This window comes from Rhipicephalus sanguineus, chromosome 3 (assembly GCF_013339695.2).
Source record: "Rhipicephalus sanguineus isolate Rsan-2018 chromosome 3, BIME_Rsan_1.4, whole genome shotgun sequence".
Lineage (NCBI taxonomy): Eukaryota > Metazoa > Arthropoda > Arachnida > Ixodida > Ixodidae > Rhipicephalus > Rhipicephalus sanguineus.
In genome coordinates, this window is record NC_051178.1 from 116,393,732 (window position 1) to 116,410,265 (window position 16,534).

General features: G+C 46.0%; 1 protein-coding gene across 4 annotated transcripts in view; it reads left to right on the top strand.

The window, feature by feature from the left end:
• Positions 1 to 16,534, top strand: part of LOC119386996 (rap guanine nucleotide exchange factor 4) — a 387,003-nt gene that overhangs the window by 196,646 nt on the left and 173,823 nt on the right. For all 4 annotated transcript variants that reach the window (XM_037654296.2, XM_037654297.2, XM_049413333.1 and 1 more), the window contains one exon: positions 7,967 to 8,027. In XM_037654296.2, the coding sequence (XP_037510224.1) occupies positions 7,967 to 8,027 (61 nt within the window). The remainder of the gene's footprint in view (positions 1 to 7,966; positions 8,028 to 16,534) is intronic.

Sequence of the window (16,534 nt, forward strand, 5' to 3'; positions counted from 1 at the left end):
CTATGGTGTAGTTGTAGTAAGCTTAAGGATGCGGGTTCGATTCCCGATTTCAATGTGGACGAAATGCAGCAACACTCGTGGGCCGTGCAGAAGAGGCGTACCTGGAGGAACGCTGGGGGTTTAAACCGGAGTCCCCTCATTACATCGTGTCTCGTAATCTTACTGCTATCTAGGCGCCTAAAACCGCGTAATTATGTGTTTTTTTATTTATCAAAATATTACTAGCTTTCGATAACTCTATCTGTGATAAAACCAGTCGCCTCATTTCCTTCTTCGTCCCTTGTGTTAGCACCGAGGTGCCATGGCTCACATAGCTCAACCTTTACTCCTAATTCTGAAAAACACAAACAAAAAAGATGAGTACTTCCTGGATCTTGCAATGTAGACGCACAACAGGAGCGGTATATAAGGTGGGGCACGTCTGTGACGGCGACATGGCGATCGAGTAAAAAGGAAAGACATGAAACAGCAAGCTCGCTGTGAAACTTTTTTTTTTTCGTCATCTTCATATATTCCCATCTCCTACTGCCTTCGTTTCCTTCATATTCTTTATAACTCAGTTGTTCGGCATTGCCTTTTTCTTTTACTTTATTATTATCCTTTAGTTTCGATCAACTTTGTATTCTCTGGGAGACGCTGTAAATGTGTTCTCGTGAAGAGGGTCGACAGCACTTCCTCATTACCACTTGTGTCGGCCACTCGTTACAACGTCTTCGTCGTGTCCTCGTCCTTTCTTTCTTTCTTTCTTTCTTTCTTTCTTTCTTTCTTTCTTTCTTTCTTTCTTTCTTTCTTTCTTTCTTTCTTTCTTTCTTTCTTTCTTTCTTTCTTTCTTTCTTTCTTTCTTTCTTTCTTTCTTTCTTTACTTTTTTACTTCCAAATCTCCTCTATAGAAGGGAATAATAATGCAATTTCTCTCTATACTTATCTTTTTTATATACGGCCCTATCTTTTGTGCCAACAGTCCACTCTCTCTTGGGCTTTATCGATCACTGCACGAAGGCACCGCTGCGCTATTGACCTTGTTCAGGAAGCACATACCATCGCTGGCATGCCTTTAACGCCCTGTTCTTTAACTTAGTTTTTCTCCGTGTTCCTATCGAGCAGAATCTTTCTCGCACTATTGTTGAGCGAGTTATCTCCTGAGCTCATGTCACAGTAAGCTAAATGCTCAACTGTGCGTGCTTGCGTGTGTGTGCGTTTTGTTCTGTACTGAAATACTGAAATTGTCTTGCCTAGCGTGTTGGCCCAATGATGTCTAAAAGCTAATAAACGCACCTTGCGATAGCTCTTAGCCCTGTGATTTGGTCGCTCTAGGCACTTCGTTGGACAGGCGCTTCATTGGCTTTCACTACAAGGGGGAAGAAAAGTAAGACGCTGAAGCAAGGGAGCTTAATTTGAAGATAAAGGCGCATTTCGCTGCCTTACACTTAGTGGATGTGAATGAAGACAGAATGCTCTAATGGAAAAGTGAAGAAGGGAGGCACATGCAACGTAAAGAATGTAAAATGTACCCGCACAATAAAGAGAGCTTGGGGTAGGAAACGGGGAAAAATATTAGTGTCCCCCGGGTTTTGGATCACTTGAGCGCATACGAATGTCGATATAACGAATGGTGTCGCACCGGCTTGTTAGCATTCCGTGACGCACTGCGCAAAACGGCACGAGGAATGGAAAACAGCAGCATAATGTGTTCGTCACCTTCGGCAGTTAGGCGTAGGCAGGTTCCGATCATCAATGGCTTCAAGAGCAAGCAGTCTTTCAATGCTCTCCAGCATCCAAAATATGGAACCGGGAAGCCTTCTTTAGTCGAGTTGCTATTGGACAGGCGGGAGGATACAGTTCACGTCACTGCAGTACAGCTGGCTACATGTGTAGAGATGTGCGCATATGATCGTGGCTTCACAGTGCATTTGGTCTATGACGAAGCAAGGAAGTCTTCCAAGTACATTCTTGAACGACGGCCGTACTAAGAAAATACGTTGTCAACATCAAATTTAGTGAAGAAGGAGACATCTGTAAAGCCTAGTTTTTCTTTCAAGGATGCTATGGAAGCAACACGAACATCCGAGTACACCGCGGGTCAGGCAAGGTGATGAATACATCCAGTACGTTGTGTTCAAAATAAGGAATTCCGCTACAGAGAGAGAAACAAAGGCAGAGAAAAGCTAATTAGGTTAACTAAGTTGTACCCGGTTTCCTACGCTACGCGGGAGGAGGGGGAAGGGATGAAAACTAATAGAGAAAGTAATGAGACATCTCCGATTCTGGCTATAGCCTCCTGGACAGCTACTCCTCGCGTAAATAGTGCTTCCTCATAAAAGCGCAAAGTGGCCGCAAGAGAAGCTAGAAAGCTTAAGTGAAGGATAACGAGAACACACTCGCAGACTGCGCTTCGACATACACGTTCGAGATACAACGCGAAAGCGCGCGCCTCCGCGAAGGTTACCGCGTGCGAAGAGCATTTTACACTTCTCGTCCAGCTTAACCAGCCGTACAGCTGACAAAAGAGATACGAGGGGATTCGCGCCAACGGGACGCTGTCCCGACAGCGCCGTATCTACGCGGTCAGGGTCGCTCTCGGTGCGCTGGCAATGCGACAGCACGGTAAACAAGGTTCGGACACACTTTGTTCGGGGGACAACCTTTCTCTCTTTCTTCCTTTCTTTCTTTCTTTCTTTCTTTCTTTCTTTCTTTCTTTCTTTCTTTCTTTCTTTCTTTCTTTCTTTCTTTCTTTCTTTCTTTCTTTCTTTCTTTCTTTCTTTCTTTCTTTCTTTCTTTTTGCGAACTAAAGCCACCTTCGCTAACGACATCGGCCGTGGGCAGCCGCACCGTGTGGTCATCCGTGCGAAATGCGCCGAGTGCGCGTGCGCGCGGCAGACTTTGCCGAAGCGGAACGCGCGAACGACGCCGACAATGACGCAGTCGCGGACGCGATACAACCATTACCACCCGTGTGAGACGACATCTCCCTGCAGCTCTCTCTCTCTCCACTCCTTCCTCCTTGAAACGTATAAGTCTCTCAAGCTAACCTATTGTACGCAGCGCGGTATTGTTATTCTCCATTGTTCGCGCTCGCTCAGGGCTCGATTTATTTTCCTACTTTCCCGTTCTTTCTTTCTTTTTTTTTTTTGTCGCGTTACTTTTGTTGTTCTAACTTCTTTGTTTTTAGAGCTCGTACTTCGACCTTCGGTACGTCGGCTCGTTACTCGCGCTCAGTGTTTGCGTGTGTATAAAGTTTAACGTTTTCGTAAAGCTTATACGTAGAAGGAGATTTAAAGATAAAAGAAGCGAAAAAAAAAATCACGAAGAAAAATGCTCAAGAAACGACGACACCAAAGGGCCTTGCTTCCGCCTATCTAGGTGATCAGAAGTGCCACGACCGACGGTTATAAAGATCGTTATTTCGAAAAAGGAAAATAAATATATATATAATATATTTCTCGATTCACGTGCGTCACACGAACTTCAGCGCGAACCATTAGTGGCTTCATTTTCCGCGGCAGCGCGCTCGTGCGCGCCCGACGGTGACGTAGACAGAGTCCAGCGGTCGTTGCTTCGTGACGTTGTGTTCTTTTTACTCTGGGTCGTAGTGTCGTGGTTGTTATTGAAGATTATAGTTTGAAACAAGGCACTAATGGGGATGGGTTAAGCGATGACTTCCTGAGCGTTGTTGTGGACTTGGCGATAAAGGCGCTTTTAATTTCGCCTCGTTTTCAGTCGCCGTATTAACTTTGCCCTTTGGGAGTTTAAGTGGTCTTTCCTGTGGCGCTCTTGATTAAGTTTATTGATGGACTTTGGCAAAGTTCAATGTCTTGTCTTCAGTTTATCTCAAGCATGATATGTGTACGTGCGTTAGTTTGTACCTACTACTAAAGACACGTGAACAGCGTGCCGTAGCGAGGCTGTCTGTGTGCCAAGAAGCCACTATTATACAGGGCGTCCCAACTATCACGCAGCAAGATTGAAAAAAAAAAAAGAAAAACAAAACAAAACAAGGAAGCGGCGTTAGGCTAAACAAACCAAGTAAACATTGTTCGCAGTATACTGGAGTAGCGACAAGTAATTATATTGTTAATGAGGGTTAATAAATAATCTTCATTAACGAGAAGTTAACTTAAAATACGGAGTGGTTTGAGCCACAATTTCATAACTTTTCTTTTAAAAATGCGGGAAGATTGCACTAAGTTGCGCAAAGCTTGGCACATCGAAGCTGGTTGGTTCTCAGCTCGTCGTGCTGCAGCACGGGAGTCACAACGCCGGCGGCGATTGGATCCAGCGTGCTTGGCCGAAGAAGCGGCACCCAAGAGACGGCGACGGGCGGATCCGGGATAGGCGCAAAACTGGCCACTCTGAATGGGTTGAAATCGCGGTCCCTGAGCCACGGTGTCAGAATCTATGGCGGTTGCTGGGGCGACGGCTTGGCGGTTGCTATGTCAACGGCGCAGCAGGGTTTTTTTTTGTGTGTGTTAACGGACGTCTGACTTCCAGCTTTAACTGCTTCGCTATTAAAGGAAGAGAGAGAGAAACGAATGGCAAGGACACGAAGGCTTACCAAGCACGCTTGGTTGCCTGCATTACACTTGCGGAGGAGAAGGGGAATAACAGATAAGCTAGAGAAGAGAAGAGTAGGAAAAACATCAAATGGACAGTTAGTGCAAGCACACAAAACGATATGACGCGCTAGTAAAGAGAAAAAAAAAAAAGAAAGTTACCGACACCGTTGGCATCTGTTTTTGAAGCCATCCGGAACTGTGTTCGACGCCAATTCCGGTTTAGTAGAGAACGTGGAGAATAAAAATGCAGAATGTTTTTTTTAGAAAATACAGATTTTTAAATAAGAATGCTGTGATAGTCAGGCTACTTTCGTCTTCGCACACGAACTCTACGTCGAGGCGGAAATGCTTTGGCGCAGCTGAAGTGACATTGAAGGGGCGCATTAATGACAATAATGAAGGGGCGCATTATTGACATGAGGGCAGTTGTTTATATGAGGAAGTTGTATAGGCCGTCACAATTTAAAGCATACCCACTTTTTATAAATCGCGAAAATTACGTGTAATCAGAGCTATTGATAGTTGATATTTGACGGCGATACTGAAACCGAGCGCGCCCGGCGCGCAGGAAACTCAGCCGCTCTGTTACGTCAGACCGGAACTACTCGTGACGTGTAGTTGAAAGGTATCCGCCGTGGCGGCGAGTCGAGCCCGCGTCGAAGAGCTTAGCAGCGCTATACCTTAGCTGCTTGGCTATCACGGCTCATAGTTGCTCCCAGAGGTTGCCCAGAGGTTGTTCCCAGAGGTTGCCGCCAGTAGGCTACTCTCACTACAAGCAACTCTAATCATTTCACAAGTCAGACACGTTCAGCAGCGTCAGTTTCCAGAGAGCCAGGCAGTGAGTGAACAGATGCATATAGTAGTGCGACAAGACGAACGGAGGGGTGGTGCCATGGGGGCACGGGAGGCCCAGCCCCCGCCCCGGATTTTCGATTCCCCCCCCCCCTTTGAAAAAAAATCCTGGCCCCTCCTCTCCCTGGTCGAACGCTGAGCTCGTACACGATTTCTTGTTCGTCCGGGCTGCTTACCGTCCCGCTAATCTAAATGAATCCTTATTCAACGTGATCGTATTTGCCTACCCGACTGCACTGCGGTTTCTGAATCCTGAAACGTTGGGCGGCTGCTCATTTGTTTACAAAATATTCATTCACGTTTTCGATTAAAGAAAAAAAAAGCTATGTGCTGAATTGTTTCAATCAGTTTGAATAATAAAGGAGGTGGCCGTACATGGTAAAACAATGGTATATCCTCACTAAACATTCTGTTTGCACAAAAACGACGGGAACGAAAATTTCCGCCGCCTATTTACATTTGAACCGCTCGCAGCACCGGGCTCAAGAAAACATGGCGAAGAATCTTTCTTCTGAAACTCCGCCGCACGGGAGGAGCTCGCCCTTTTCTTCCATCCAAGCTGTTTGCACGGGGTAAAGCGAACGGAAAACCAAACACGGCCAAACGTCAAAGGGGACGAAATTTCCGCGGCGGCATTATTCTAAAAGGGCATTAAAAACGACCGCACGCGACCACATCGGCGCGGCAAAGATTCGAACAGCGAATTCTTTGTGTTTGCGAACCGAACAGAAAAAAAGAAAAAAAAATGCGAAAGAAAACAAAGCCCGCAAGTCGTCTTGGCGTTCCTTTCAGCGACCGTTTTGTTTCTCTGCTCTTCCACGGAGATTCGGTTTCAGCCCGCAGCGTGCGTTTTATTTATTAATTTTTATCCGCAGCGCCCGCGTCTGAGTATTTTCGTTTTTTACGGGACTACATCGGCGCTGCATGCTTTGAAAAGTTTGCGGGAAGAATCGGTCGGCAGCCGCTTGCTTTCCCATTGTGCGCGCGGACGTGCACTGACTTCTCCGAGTCTTGCTGTCTCTATCGGCTGCCGAGTTTTCGTGCTCGTGATCGTGTTTACGAGTTCGTTCTTTCGTTCCTTCGGCATCGGCAATTTCTCTGCGGCCCAAGTCGAAGTTTTGTGTACTGTCTGTGCTTGTTCGTTAGGGTGGGCGGCGGCGGAACCGAAGTCAGCGGCATCCCTCTGAAAGTCACCAGAAGTACATTACCATTCCGCTTTCTGTTTTATTTATTTTATCCTCTTTTTTGCTTTCTCTGTGTGCGGTTGCGGAACTGAAACGAGCGTTTTCTCCGCGACGACCATCTCTGATTCTCCGCGCGTTACTCCTGCGATGATTTATTGAATACGATCGCGCGTAATGGAACCACTACAAGTGGAACCGGCGGAAACATTCATTACAATAATGATTATAGTATATTTTTTTATGAGCCAGCCGCCAATCTAGATAAGCAGAGGCCGGAGACGGCGAGTGCCCGAGAGCGACGAAGGCGTCGGCAAAGGTTCTTAGAGAAAGACGAATGCGCTTGTCCGTGTTACTTCTTCGTCCACGTTCTTGTTTGTTTTGCGCCAACGATCTCCTAACCAGCTATGCACCAACTAGCCCGACAGCATGCGTTATTGGACAGAGGGAGAAATAATATTTACAAGCCCCGAGCATCCTCTTCTTCGAATTTTTCTGATAGAACTTCGAAGATCGAGCTTTCTCTTCTACGAAGATGCCGGATGAGAAAGCAGACCAGTGTTTTTATCGGCAGAAAATAATGGGAAAAGGCAGAAAGGTGAATAGGAAGCTTCTTGGTTTGCCACCCTGCTCTTGGAGCAGGGAGAAAGGGAATACGGAATGAATAGCGCCGAAAAAAAAAAAGTGAGAACACGCGGGAGAGAGAAAGAGAGGGAGAGAGGTGAGAAATAGGTGATAGTACGAACGTCTGCCAAAAGTTAATTCGTCAGAGGCACGCATACACTACAGCCGTATATTTAGTTTGTGCACCGTCGCCCACATTTGAGGGAAACATCTTGGCAGCATCTACGCGGGTGAAATTTCAACATTTCATCTACTTCACGGCTGAAATATGCCTTGTACGACGGCTTTCGACAATGTTAAAAAGCCATCAAATCTTCTTAATGTTATGTCGAAAGTCTGATGTAACGAGCTCTTGAACATTAACGGATGTGTTTTTCGCCCCGCCACGGTGGTCTAGTGGTTATGGCGCTCGGACTGCTGACCCAAAGGTCGCGGGATCGAGTCCCGGCCGAGGCAGCTGCATTTCAATGGAGGCGAAAATGTTTGAGGCCCGTGTACTTAGATTTAGGTGCACGTTAAAGAACCCCAGGAGGTCGAAATTGCCGGAGCCCTCCACTACGGCGTTTCTCATAATCATATCTTGGTTTTGGGACGTTAAACCCGAGATATTATTATTAACGATGTGTTTTATCCAAACGTAATACACTGTGCGTCATAGTATACAGGGGGCCGAACAAAACTGTCGTGTTAAGAGCTCTTCCCACGTCGAAGTTATTTTTTTTAAGTGAGACTCACTTCCTGTTTTCTTCCTTGCAGCGGAACAGGCACCTCATGGAGGACATCGTGTCCCCGCTGAGCACTCTTCGCACCATATCAAGTGAGTAGCGTGTTTATACATACATCTCGTGGCTGGCCTGCACCACTGCGCACTAAGCACCTTCGTGTGGCTTTATACAGGTTGCGTAGACGCATTCGTGAAGGCGCTGTTTTGTAGCCAGGTAGACGCACAGCGGCTTTCGCAACAATTGCTCGAATCGCCGGCTTCGAAAGCAAACATCGTTCATGTTCGCGCGGGAAGTATTTAGGTCCCTCAAATACTCGCCATTTTTTAAACGGCAGATTTGTACTCTAAGACCGCAAGATCATGTCATACTAGGCACGTGTCTAGCACGTGTCTAGCTTTTAACAGTTATGCGGAGGTAACGGGCAAGGGCGTTCGAGCTATTTAGGGATAAATCACAAAGCAATGAAAGAGCTTCGACGTTTTCTTGTTTTTTTTTTTTGAAGACACTGATATTTGTGATGAGCGTTGAGTGAACTACACTGAGGTGTGCACCGTGTGCAGTGCAAAAACGAGGACTTTTAAGCTCACCAAGTGCAGGGCTGTGTATCTATGTATACATTCTTTTTCTGTCTTAAATTTTATTTTTATCCTAACGACCAAGTGGAAAGGGGTACAACTCCTTCATTTATATTTATTTAAACTAAAAAGAACACAACCACTGGGGGGGGGGGGGGGGTGCAGCTTGTGCGATGGCTGGCGCCGACGAGCAAAAGGTTAACGAGAACTGAAAAAACAAAGCTGTTCTTTTTTGAATTGTTTGTCTCGAAGTCTATATATAACTATACAGACACTTGCATTACTCTAGAAAAAAGGAATTGTGTGTTCGCGTTTCATTGATCGGTAGTGGGCGACTACAAAGAGAGCTCTCGATGCAGCGCCCTCTCGTCGTCACCTCAGACACCTCTCCAAAGATATACTGTAGCTCTTGCGTGTAGTTGCTAAAATTATCCATCTCGACGGTCGTCATTGTGAGAATTCAGTCTCCAGGTGGGCACAATCGCTCTGTCTACATTGTTCCCGGCCGTCTCTGGCGCTGCGATGGAACCGAATAACGAACTGCGTCACTCTGCGAAACGCCGTTACCGAGAGGATTTCCGAGGGCACGTGGGAACGACCGCGTAGTCGTTCCCGATGCGTGGGACGTTTCCGTTCGTTTCTCATTAAAGTCGCGTGCTGCCGACTCGGCGCGGAAACTTTCTCCGCGAGTTTGGTTATGCGATGTTTTGTTCGCTTCGCCCAAGCTCCCTGTTACCACGTAAGAGGGAGCTTGGGCTTCCATTAATTTCATATACTTTTTTTTTTTACGCTTTCGCACTCATTTCCGTCTTCGTACAACTTTTGTTACGTTTTTCTTTCCACGTCGTGCATACAGCGCGTGCGTCGGCGTCTAAATTTAGCCCGGTGAATATTTAAAGCGCACGTGCGCTTGTTTCTGTCAGGCGCGACAGGCTGCTCTTATTTTCGGTCGTCGCGTTCTTTCGGGCCTCGATAGAATTTTTTTAACGCCCCTATCAGTGCTGAAATCATAACCCGGACATTTTCAAGTGCCTTACTTTCCTCTTTCGTTATCTGCGTAATATGGAAAGTTTGGCAGCCTTTGCTGGTACGTGGTATTACTCACATGCAGTACTGCTTTCGTTTTGAGGGATTTAGCGCAACCGAGGCGCAATAGTGCATCAGCTCCTATCGCCAATGCGACAAAACTCACAAGCGTCCACTGGCAACACTGGCAGTGCTGTGTTTCAGTGCTGTCGATTGTCCCCTCTCTTCTTTTTGTGCTGCTTTTCGCGCTGTTTACGCAGTGAGTATGAACTAACCAGCCCATATAGACACGCTTCTACGGAGATATCTCGTTACGCTGTGTTTTTAGCAAAGGCGTGCCGCACTTTCTGTACAAACCAAGCACATTTTCTAGTAAAATTCTGGGCGTCAACCTCGTGGTAGCCAAATCGCAAGGTTTTCTCAAGGCACACACTCACACGCACAAAAACACATCTTTCTTTTTGTATTTGGTCGGCATCTTCCATTACTTTTGACCATGAGCAGGCGAGTTTTCGTCGTACTCTTGGTTTCATTAGAGAACGACATCCCCTAAATGTTGACGACCCTGAAGACTATCGCAGTAGTGCACAGCACAGAATAACAGTTAACATTAGTTAGCACTAATATCGGTTGTGCAGATTAATAAATGCAGAAATATGCACGCGTAAAGTTCTGCTGCGACGTTATCGAAGCTCGTTATTCCAAGATTAATTGTTCTAATAATCGCCTGCCGTCAGCACGAGCTAATGCAGTCGCTAACGATCGTTTCTGTACGCTTTGTGGAGGACAGCCCGAAACGTATTCAAAGCTCTCGTCGCCGAGCACAGACGTCGGAACAATTTTCCGGTATTAAAGTGTATACGTCACCAGCCGCGGTAGGGCTCCAGTAAACGCCCTGACATTTCGTTCAGTAGTCGCTCTTATAGTCGCCCATAACTATAATAAAGTGCGTCGTGACGTCATACAGAACTCATGAAGCGACGATAGGATGAAAGAAAGGCGAGAGAAGGTGGATATTCGGCATGATCTACTTGTGCATACGTGAATTCGCTGCTCAAGTGGATAGCGTGCGTGAAAGCCTGGTCGCGTTTTATAACAACCACGCGCTTAGCGAAAGTGCATTCACGTTAAGCCGAACGTGGGCTCAATTTTTTTGTCACCTCGACTTCTCTTGTTCGGGGTTCATGGCAGCGTCAGTGCAAAGGTGAACGTACCACGTCTGGGCTGTCACGTGCACCGGCGTGTGACGGCCATTCGAGGGACTCACTCGCGGGATTACGCATTGACGAAGCATTTTATTCGACAGCAGCCCCAGTTCAGTCGCACGATCAGTGCGACCAAGCATCGAATTTCTTCGTTCACGCGCATGCGCGCTCTCTTGTTTAGTCGATCACTGTTAGCGTATGCGGTACGATCTTGCTCGCCCTTCTCAGCCCTGGGCAGCGTGGATGCTTCACCGGTAGTACACAAAGGACCCCGGTTCCGGAGAAATTTTTTATTTTAAGCGAGAAACAGAAGCAGAGGGTCTGTTATGCATATATGGAAAGTGCACTCTAAAAAAGAAAAAAAAAACAAGAAGCAAGAGGTTTCAGTCCAAAATAAGCCCTGGAAGTCGCCGGCTATAAGCCCCGCCCACCGCCGGCGACCGCCATTTTGCCATGGCACGTGTGACGTCATGTGCTGCGTAGAGCGGAGTCATAGTCTGATACCGAATCACATGCATTCAGTGTGCTGCTGCTGCGTCGCGGTGCCGCTGTTTCAGCCCCTCCAAATCCTTTAATTCTACAGGCAAGCTGAACAAAGCTCAGACAGCTCTGCTGCACGCCCAGCTGACTACAGAACAAGATCGTTCGCAGAAATGCAGACGCTCGCACAGCAGGCAGCTTGTTACGTCACGGCTCGCGAGCGTGCCAGTGTTGCCCGACTCACAGGCCGCTCGCTTCTTTGTAAAAATATTGAATTATAGATTAAGCACACCATCCAATTCGCTAAAACTTCGCCCGCTTATTTGTGAAGAGCGCACAAGGATTAACCCACACAGCACAATCGAAAATTGAATGTCATGACCCCTTTAAATGATTCCTACCGCGCAGTTACTCTTTCATTAACGATGAGCTGGCGGAATAAATGTTTTCTTTAGGTTCCGGACTTAATTGGCGGTGTTCGGCCTTGAGCCTAATTAAAAAGCGGTTTTTTTTTTAATCTGTCCATGCACAATGTGCCGACGGAATGCGTATTGATCAGAGAATGTGCGCGCCATCGAATCGGCACGCGCTGGATGCAAATAATGGGGCGTTTTGTTCTCCTCCGGTCTTAGAAATGAGCCGCTAAATATACTTGAGAAAGTGTAAGGAACAATGCGGCTATTCATTGAAAGCACAATAGCATTATTTTTCTTTTTTTATTTTCGATTAAGATGAAAATAAAGAGAGGTTGTCGGCCTGCTTTTGATGTGGAAGTTGATCGTCACTGAATGCCTTTCTCGCTTTTTCATCTCTGAAAGGCTGCCGAATTCACTAACGAATTCCACCGTGGGCTATAAAAATTGGATCCACCAACGTTTGCCGGACTCATCTTAACGACCCATGCTGGGACATTCTTTTTACAATGAGGCTTTCTTCATCATTCCTCTAATTTTTTTTTCTTTTTTGTCGAAATATTTAACAGCACTCTCGTCTCGTGTCGCAAACGAGGATGCCCACTTTAGGAGAGCCAAGAAGAAGCGTATTGTCAATACAGCATGTGCTTTAGTGTGATCATTCATGCTACACTCTTTAAATAAGTGTTGCGATCAATAAATAAATAAATAAATAAATAAATAAATAAATAAATAAATAAATAAATAAATAAATAAATAACCAAGCCTATGATTTGCTGAAGAGGGCACGAATATTTTGTTGATAACTGCGCGAGGGGGAGTCAGAAGAACTGCCATCATCTCGCTGAAAAGCAGAATTCTACGCCAATTTGTTTGGAAGTGACCGCTGTATAAGCGACTGTCTTTTGCGAAAGGTATGCTTCGCTGTACTTCTCCGTAAAAAAAAAAAGTAAACACACTGCAGTAAGCGAAGTAAAGTAAAGGCACTACACCACCGCAGCGTGTACTGCCTAACAACCAAAGAACCGTTAAGCGCTGCTAAGAAAATTGAGCTACTTATCCCAAAGCGATAGCGATGCCGTGCTGACGCAGAGAACACCCATTTGCCTTCTGTAAGACGCCTCTATCACTTCCCTCTCTGTTTAGTTTTTCTCTCGCCCTGCCTATGAATTTCGCTTCAATTGACTTTCGCTCAATTTGCACTGAAAGGTTTTTTTCAGTTATGAACCAATACAAACCAGCGAGCAGTTCTTTTTTTTTTTTGCGCTGTTACAGAGAGCGCTTTCTGGTTGCCAGTTCTATGAATGTACTGTCGCTTTCTCTTGGTGAGGACGATTGGTCTTCCTATACGCAGTAAACGGTAATCTGGTGGCTGTTTCGCTTCCGGGTCAGTTTTTCACCGAATGAGTTTTCACGCAGTTTATTCTTAACTCGAGGCAGTATTAGCAAAAAAAGGTAAATGAAAGGAAATGCTAATGAAAATAATAAGGAAATCATTAAGATAGTACGAGCGAAGGAATGAACGAAGGAGTAAGTTTATTGCGTTCTGATGACCTATGAGGAAAGGTCGTTAATGTATCGATGAGAAGTGCCCTGAAAGGAACACTGCAGTTAAAAATAATTAAAGAGGAGGCAAAGCTCCGTTCATTTGTAACTTCAGGCGAGCAGGAAATAAGATAGGAAAAAAGAAATATGGGAAGAAAAAAACGCCAGGCCTGCGCGGAAAGCGCAGCACAGTCACAGCGAAAGCTGGAAGAGCGGCATTTCTAGAGCCCGTTCTAAACTCTCTTGGAGTTACTAATACAAGTACACTGGCAAGGTACCCACTACGCCATAAATCACAATTTTTGTGAAGTTGGCAAGCACCTACTAAGCCATTATTTGTCATTCTGCGGAGAAGCGAGGTACCAGCTACACGTCTGTAAGGCATTATGTGCACTTTGTTGACGCTACGAATGATGACGATGAAGAATTGTGGCTCAGCCCTTTGTAGTGGGTTGGAAGCTTTAAACGGTCCACCAGTTATGTAACTTGCATTGGGTGACGCCCGGTCACTATTTCCCTCTCCCGCCATGCTGTTTAACATACGTTGACGTGGGAGAGAGACGGGGGGGGGGGCAAAGAACTTTATTGAGACCCCGAGGAAATTAATCATGCGCTTATGGGCTTTCTTGGCAACCAATACAAGTGCACTTGGGAGGAACCCACTGCGCTATAAATCATTGTAATTTTTGAGAAGTTGGGAAGCAGGCACTGTGCCATTTTTCGTCATTTTTTGGAGAGCCGTGCTACCTGCTGAACGCATATAAGATATTATGCGCACTTTGTTGATGCTGTGCCTGATGACGATGAAGATTATAGCGGAGCCCTGTGTAATGGGTTGGAAGCATTCAACAACCTTCTCGTTGCGCAATTCGCATTGTGTGACGCCTGATTACAGAATTCGCGTTGTGCGACGCTTGGTGTTTATTTTACTCTTCTACCACGATATATTGCACATGTTAATGTGGTTCCTTCCCGACATGAAGCCTGTATAGGACCTTTTTGCAAAGCAGTTTCAAGCACCGGCATGGCTCAGAGGTTGAATACTGGGCTCCCACGCAGAGGGCCCAGGTTCGAACCTCGTTCCATCCTGGAATTTTTTCTTATTTCGTTTTTTTTTTTAATTTTGAGCGATAGTGGTTACGGACACCGGCGGCGGCGGCGGCGGCGGCGGCGGACAACTACGGCGCCAAAAACGGCCGGTGAAATGATCTCATAACAGCTTTCGCTGTAAAAGCCTTTAAACAGGACGTTTAATAGGTATACCGGCTTTGCTGAAATGTTCGGGTAAAGTATAACGGTAGCGTGGGCACAGATACCTCATTACGCATGCTTTAATGAAGCGGTTGGGGCCTGTTATTCATTCGGTGGCTGCGCTTTCTATCGTATGTTATTGTATAATTGTTACCTTGGCAACGAAGCTTTCCTCTAATGCTCTATTGAATTCTTTCCCGCCATCAACGGGTTCACGCAGTTATTGTCACATGATGTCGCACCCTGCAGCTACGCGTTCTTCTCCGACGCGTGTTTCAGTAAGAGGCGTCGAGTCATTGCGAATATTTTCCAGGTTAAAAGCCTTGCACCTTATGAATGTAACTTGTCAATTCCGCACAGATACCGTCACATTAAATGACAACCCACCGATCCACAATAATTAGTAGTAAACACTTGTAGTGAACAAACAACTTCGGTTTATGAAGATATGTAGAAGCTAAGTTGAATCTTTCCTACTGCTTCCACTTGAAACTTCTACTTGCGTTGCGAAGTTGAACCTTTTCGATTGTCTCGACTTCAAACCCCCCGCCACTATATTTAGAAACCGTAATTTCCGCAGTTTTAGTAAAAAATATAAACGCTTATAATTAGGGGTGTGCGAATATTCGAAAGTTTCGAATATTCGTCGAATATTACATTCGAAATATTCGTATTCGATTCGAAAAACGTATATTCGAAAAGTTTCGAATATTCGATAACTTCGAATATTCGAAAAATTCGAATATGCGATTCGATTATCATGCATAAAATAACTCGTCTTCCACATTTCTGCTGCGTTCGTATAGCTAAAAACTTTGCCGAGAGGAGCGATAAACATCGTAAGTACACGGAGGCACGATATCTGCCTGCGACGAGCGCCCCAATACGTATGATTTATTGCTGGTGCATCTCCGACGTGCAGTGCTGTTGGCGATCGTGTAACCGTGCATTTTCAATATTATGCGGCCGCAACGTGCCGCACTACCACTCGTTCACTATGCGGGACCACTTCTGAAGACAGTGACCCACGTGACTGGTGGCGGACTGTAGGATTCAGATACCCCAGTCTGGCAAAGCTTTGCCCCATGTAACTCCCTATACCAGCCACTTCTGTTCCAAGCGAGCGTGCCTTTTCAGTGGCAGGGGGGGGGGGGGTGTCTCTGTTAGAAGGGAGCGCCTGCTGCCTGATCATGTGGAGGAACTCGTATTTCTTCATGATAACATCTAGTCATTACTTTCATTGTGCCGTGATATTTGCTTGTGTTGTGATGTGCATTGTGCTAGCCTGGACATTGTGTTCTGGAGATAGCAGCGTATGTTATGTTGCCAGTCAGAGTGTTGATGTTTTACAGCGAAAGCTGTTATGAGATCATTTCACCGGCCGTTTTTGGTGCCGTAGTTGTCCGCCGCCGCCGCCGCCGCCGCCGGTGTCCGTAACCAGTATCGCTCGAAATAAGAAAAAAAACTAAATAAGAAAAAAATTCCAGGATGGAACGAGGTTCGATCCTGGGTACTCTGCGTGGGAGCCCAGTATTCAACCTCTGAGCCATGCCGGTGCTTGAAAGTGCTTTGCAAAAAGGTCCTATACAGGCTTCATGTTGGGAAGGAACCACATTAGCATATGCAATATAGCGTGGTAAAAGAGTAGATTAAGCACCAAGCGTCGTACAACGCGAATTCTGTAACCAGGCGTCACACAATGCGAATTGCGCAACGAGTAGGTTGTTGAATGCTTCCAACCCATTACAAAGGACTCTGCCATAATTCTTCATCGTCATCAGGCACTGCATCAACAAAGTGCGCATAATGCCTTACATGCGTTTAGCAGGTACCACGCTGTCTGTAGAATGACGAAAAATGGCACAGTGCCTACTGCCCTACTTCTAAAAAATTACAATGATTTATAGCCTAGTGGGTTCCTCGCAAGTGCACTTCTGTTGGTTGCCAAGGAAGCCCATAAGGCTCCATGATCCATTTCCTCAGGGTCAGAATAAAGTCAATTCTCTCTCTCTCTCGCTCTACGTTTCTCCGGTTAAAGAGTGTTATAAAGCGTGGTGGGACAGTTAAATAACGACCGGGCGTCACATAATATGAATTACGTAAC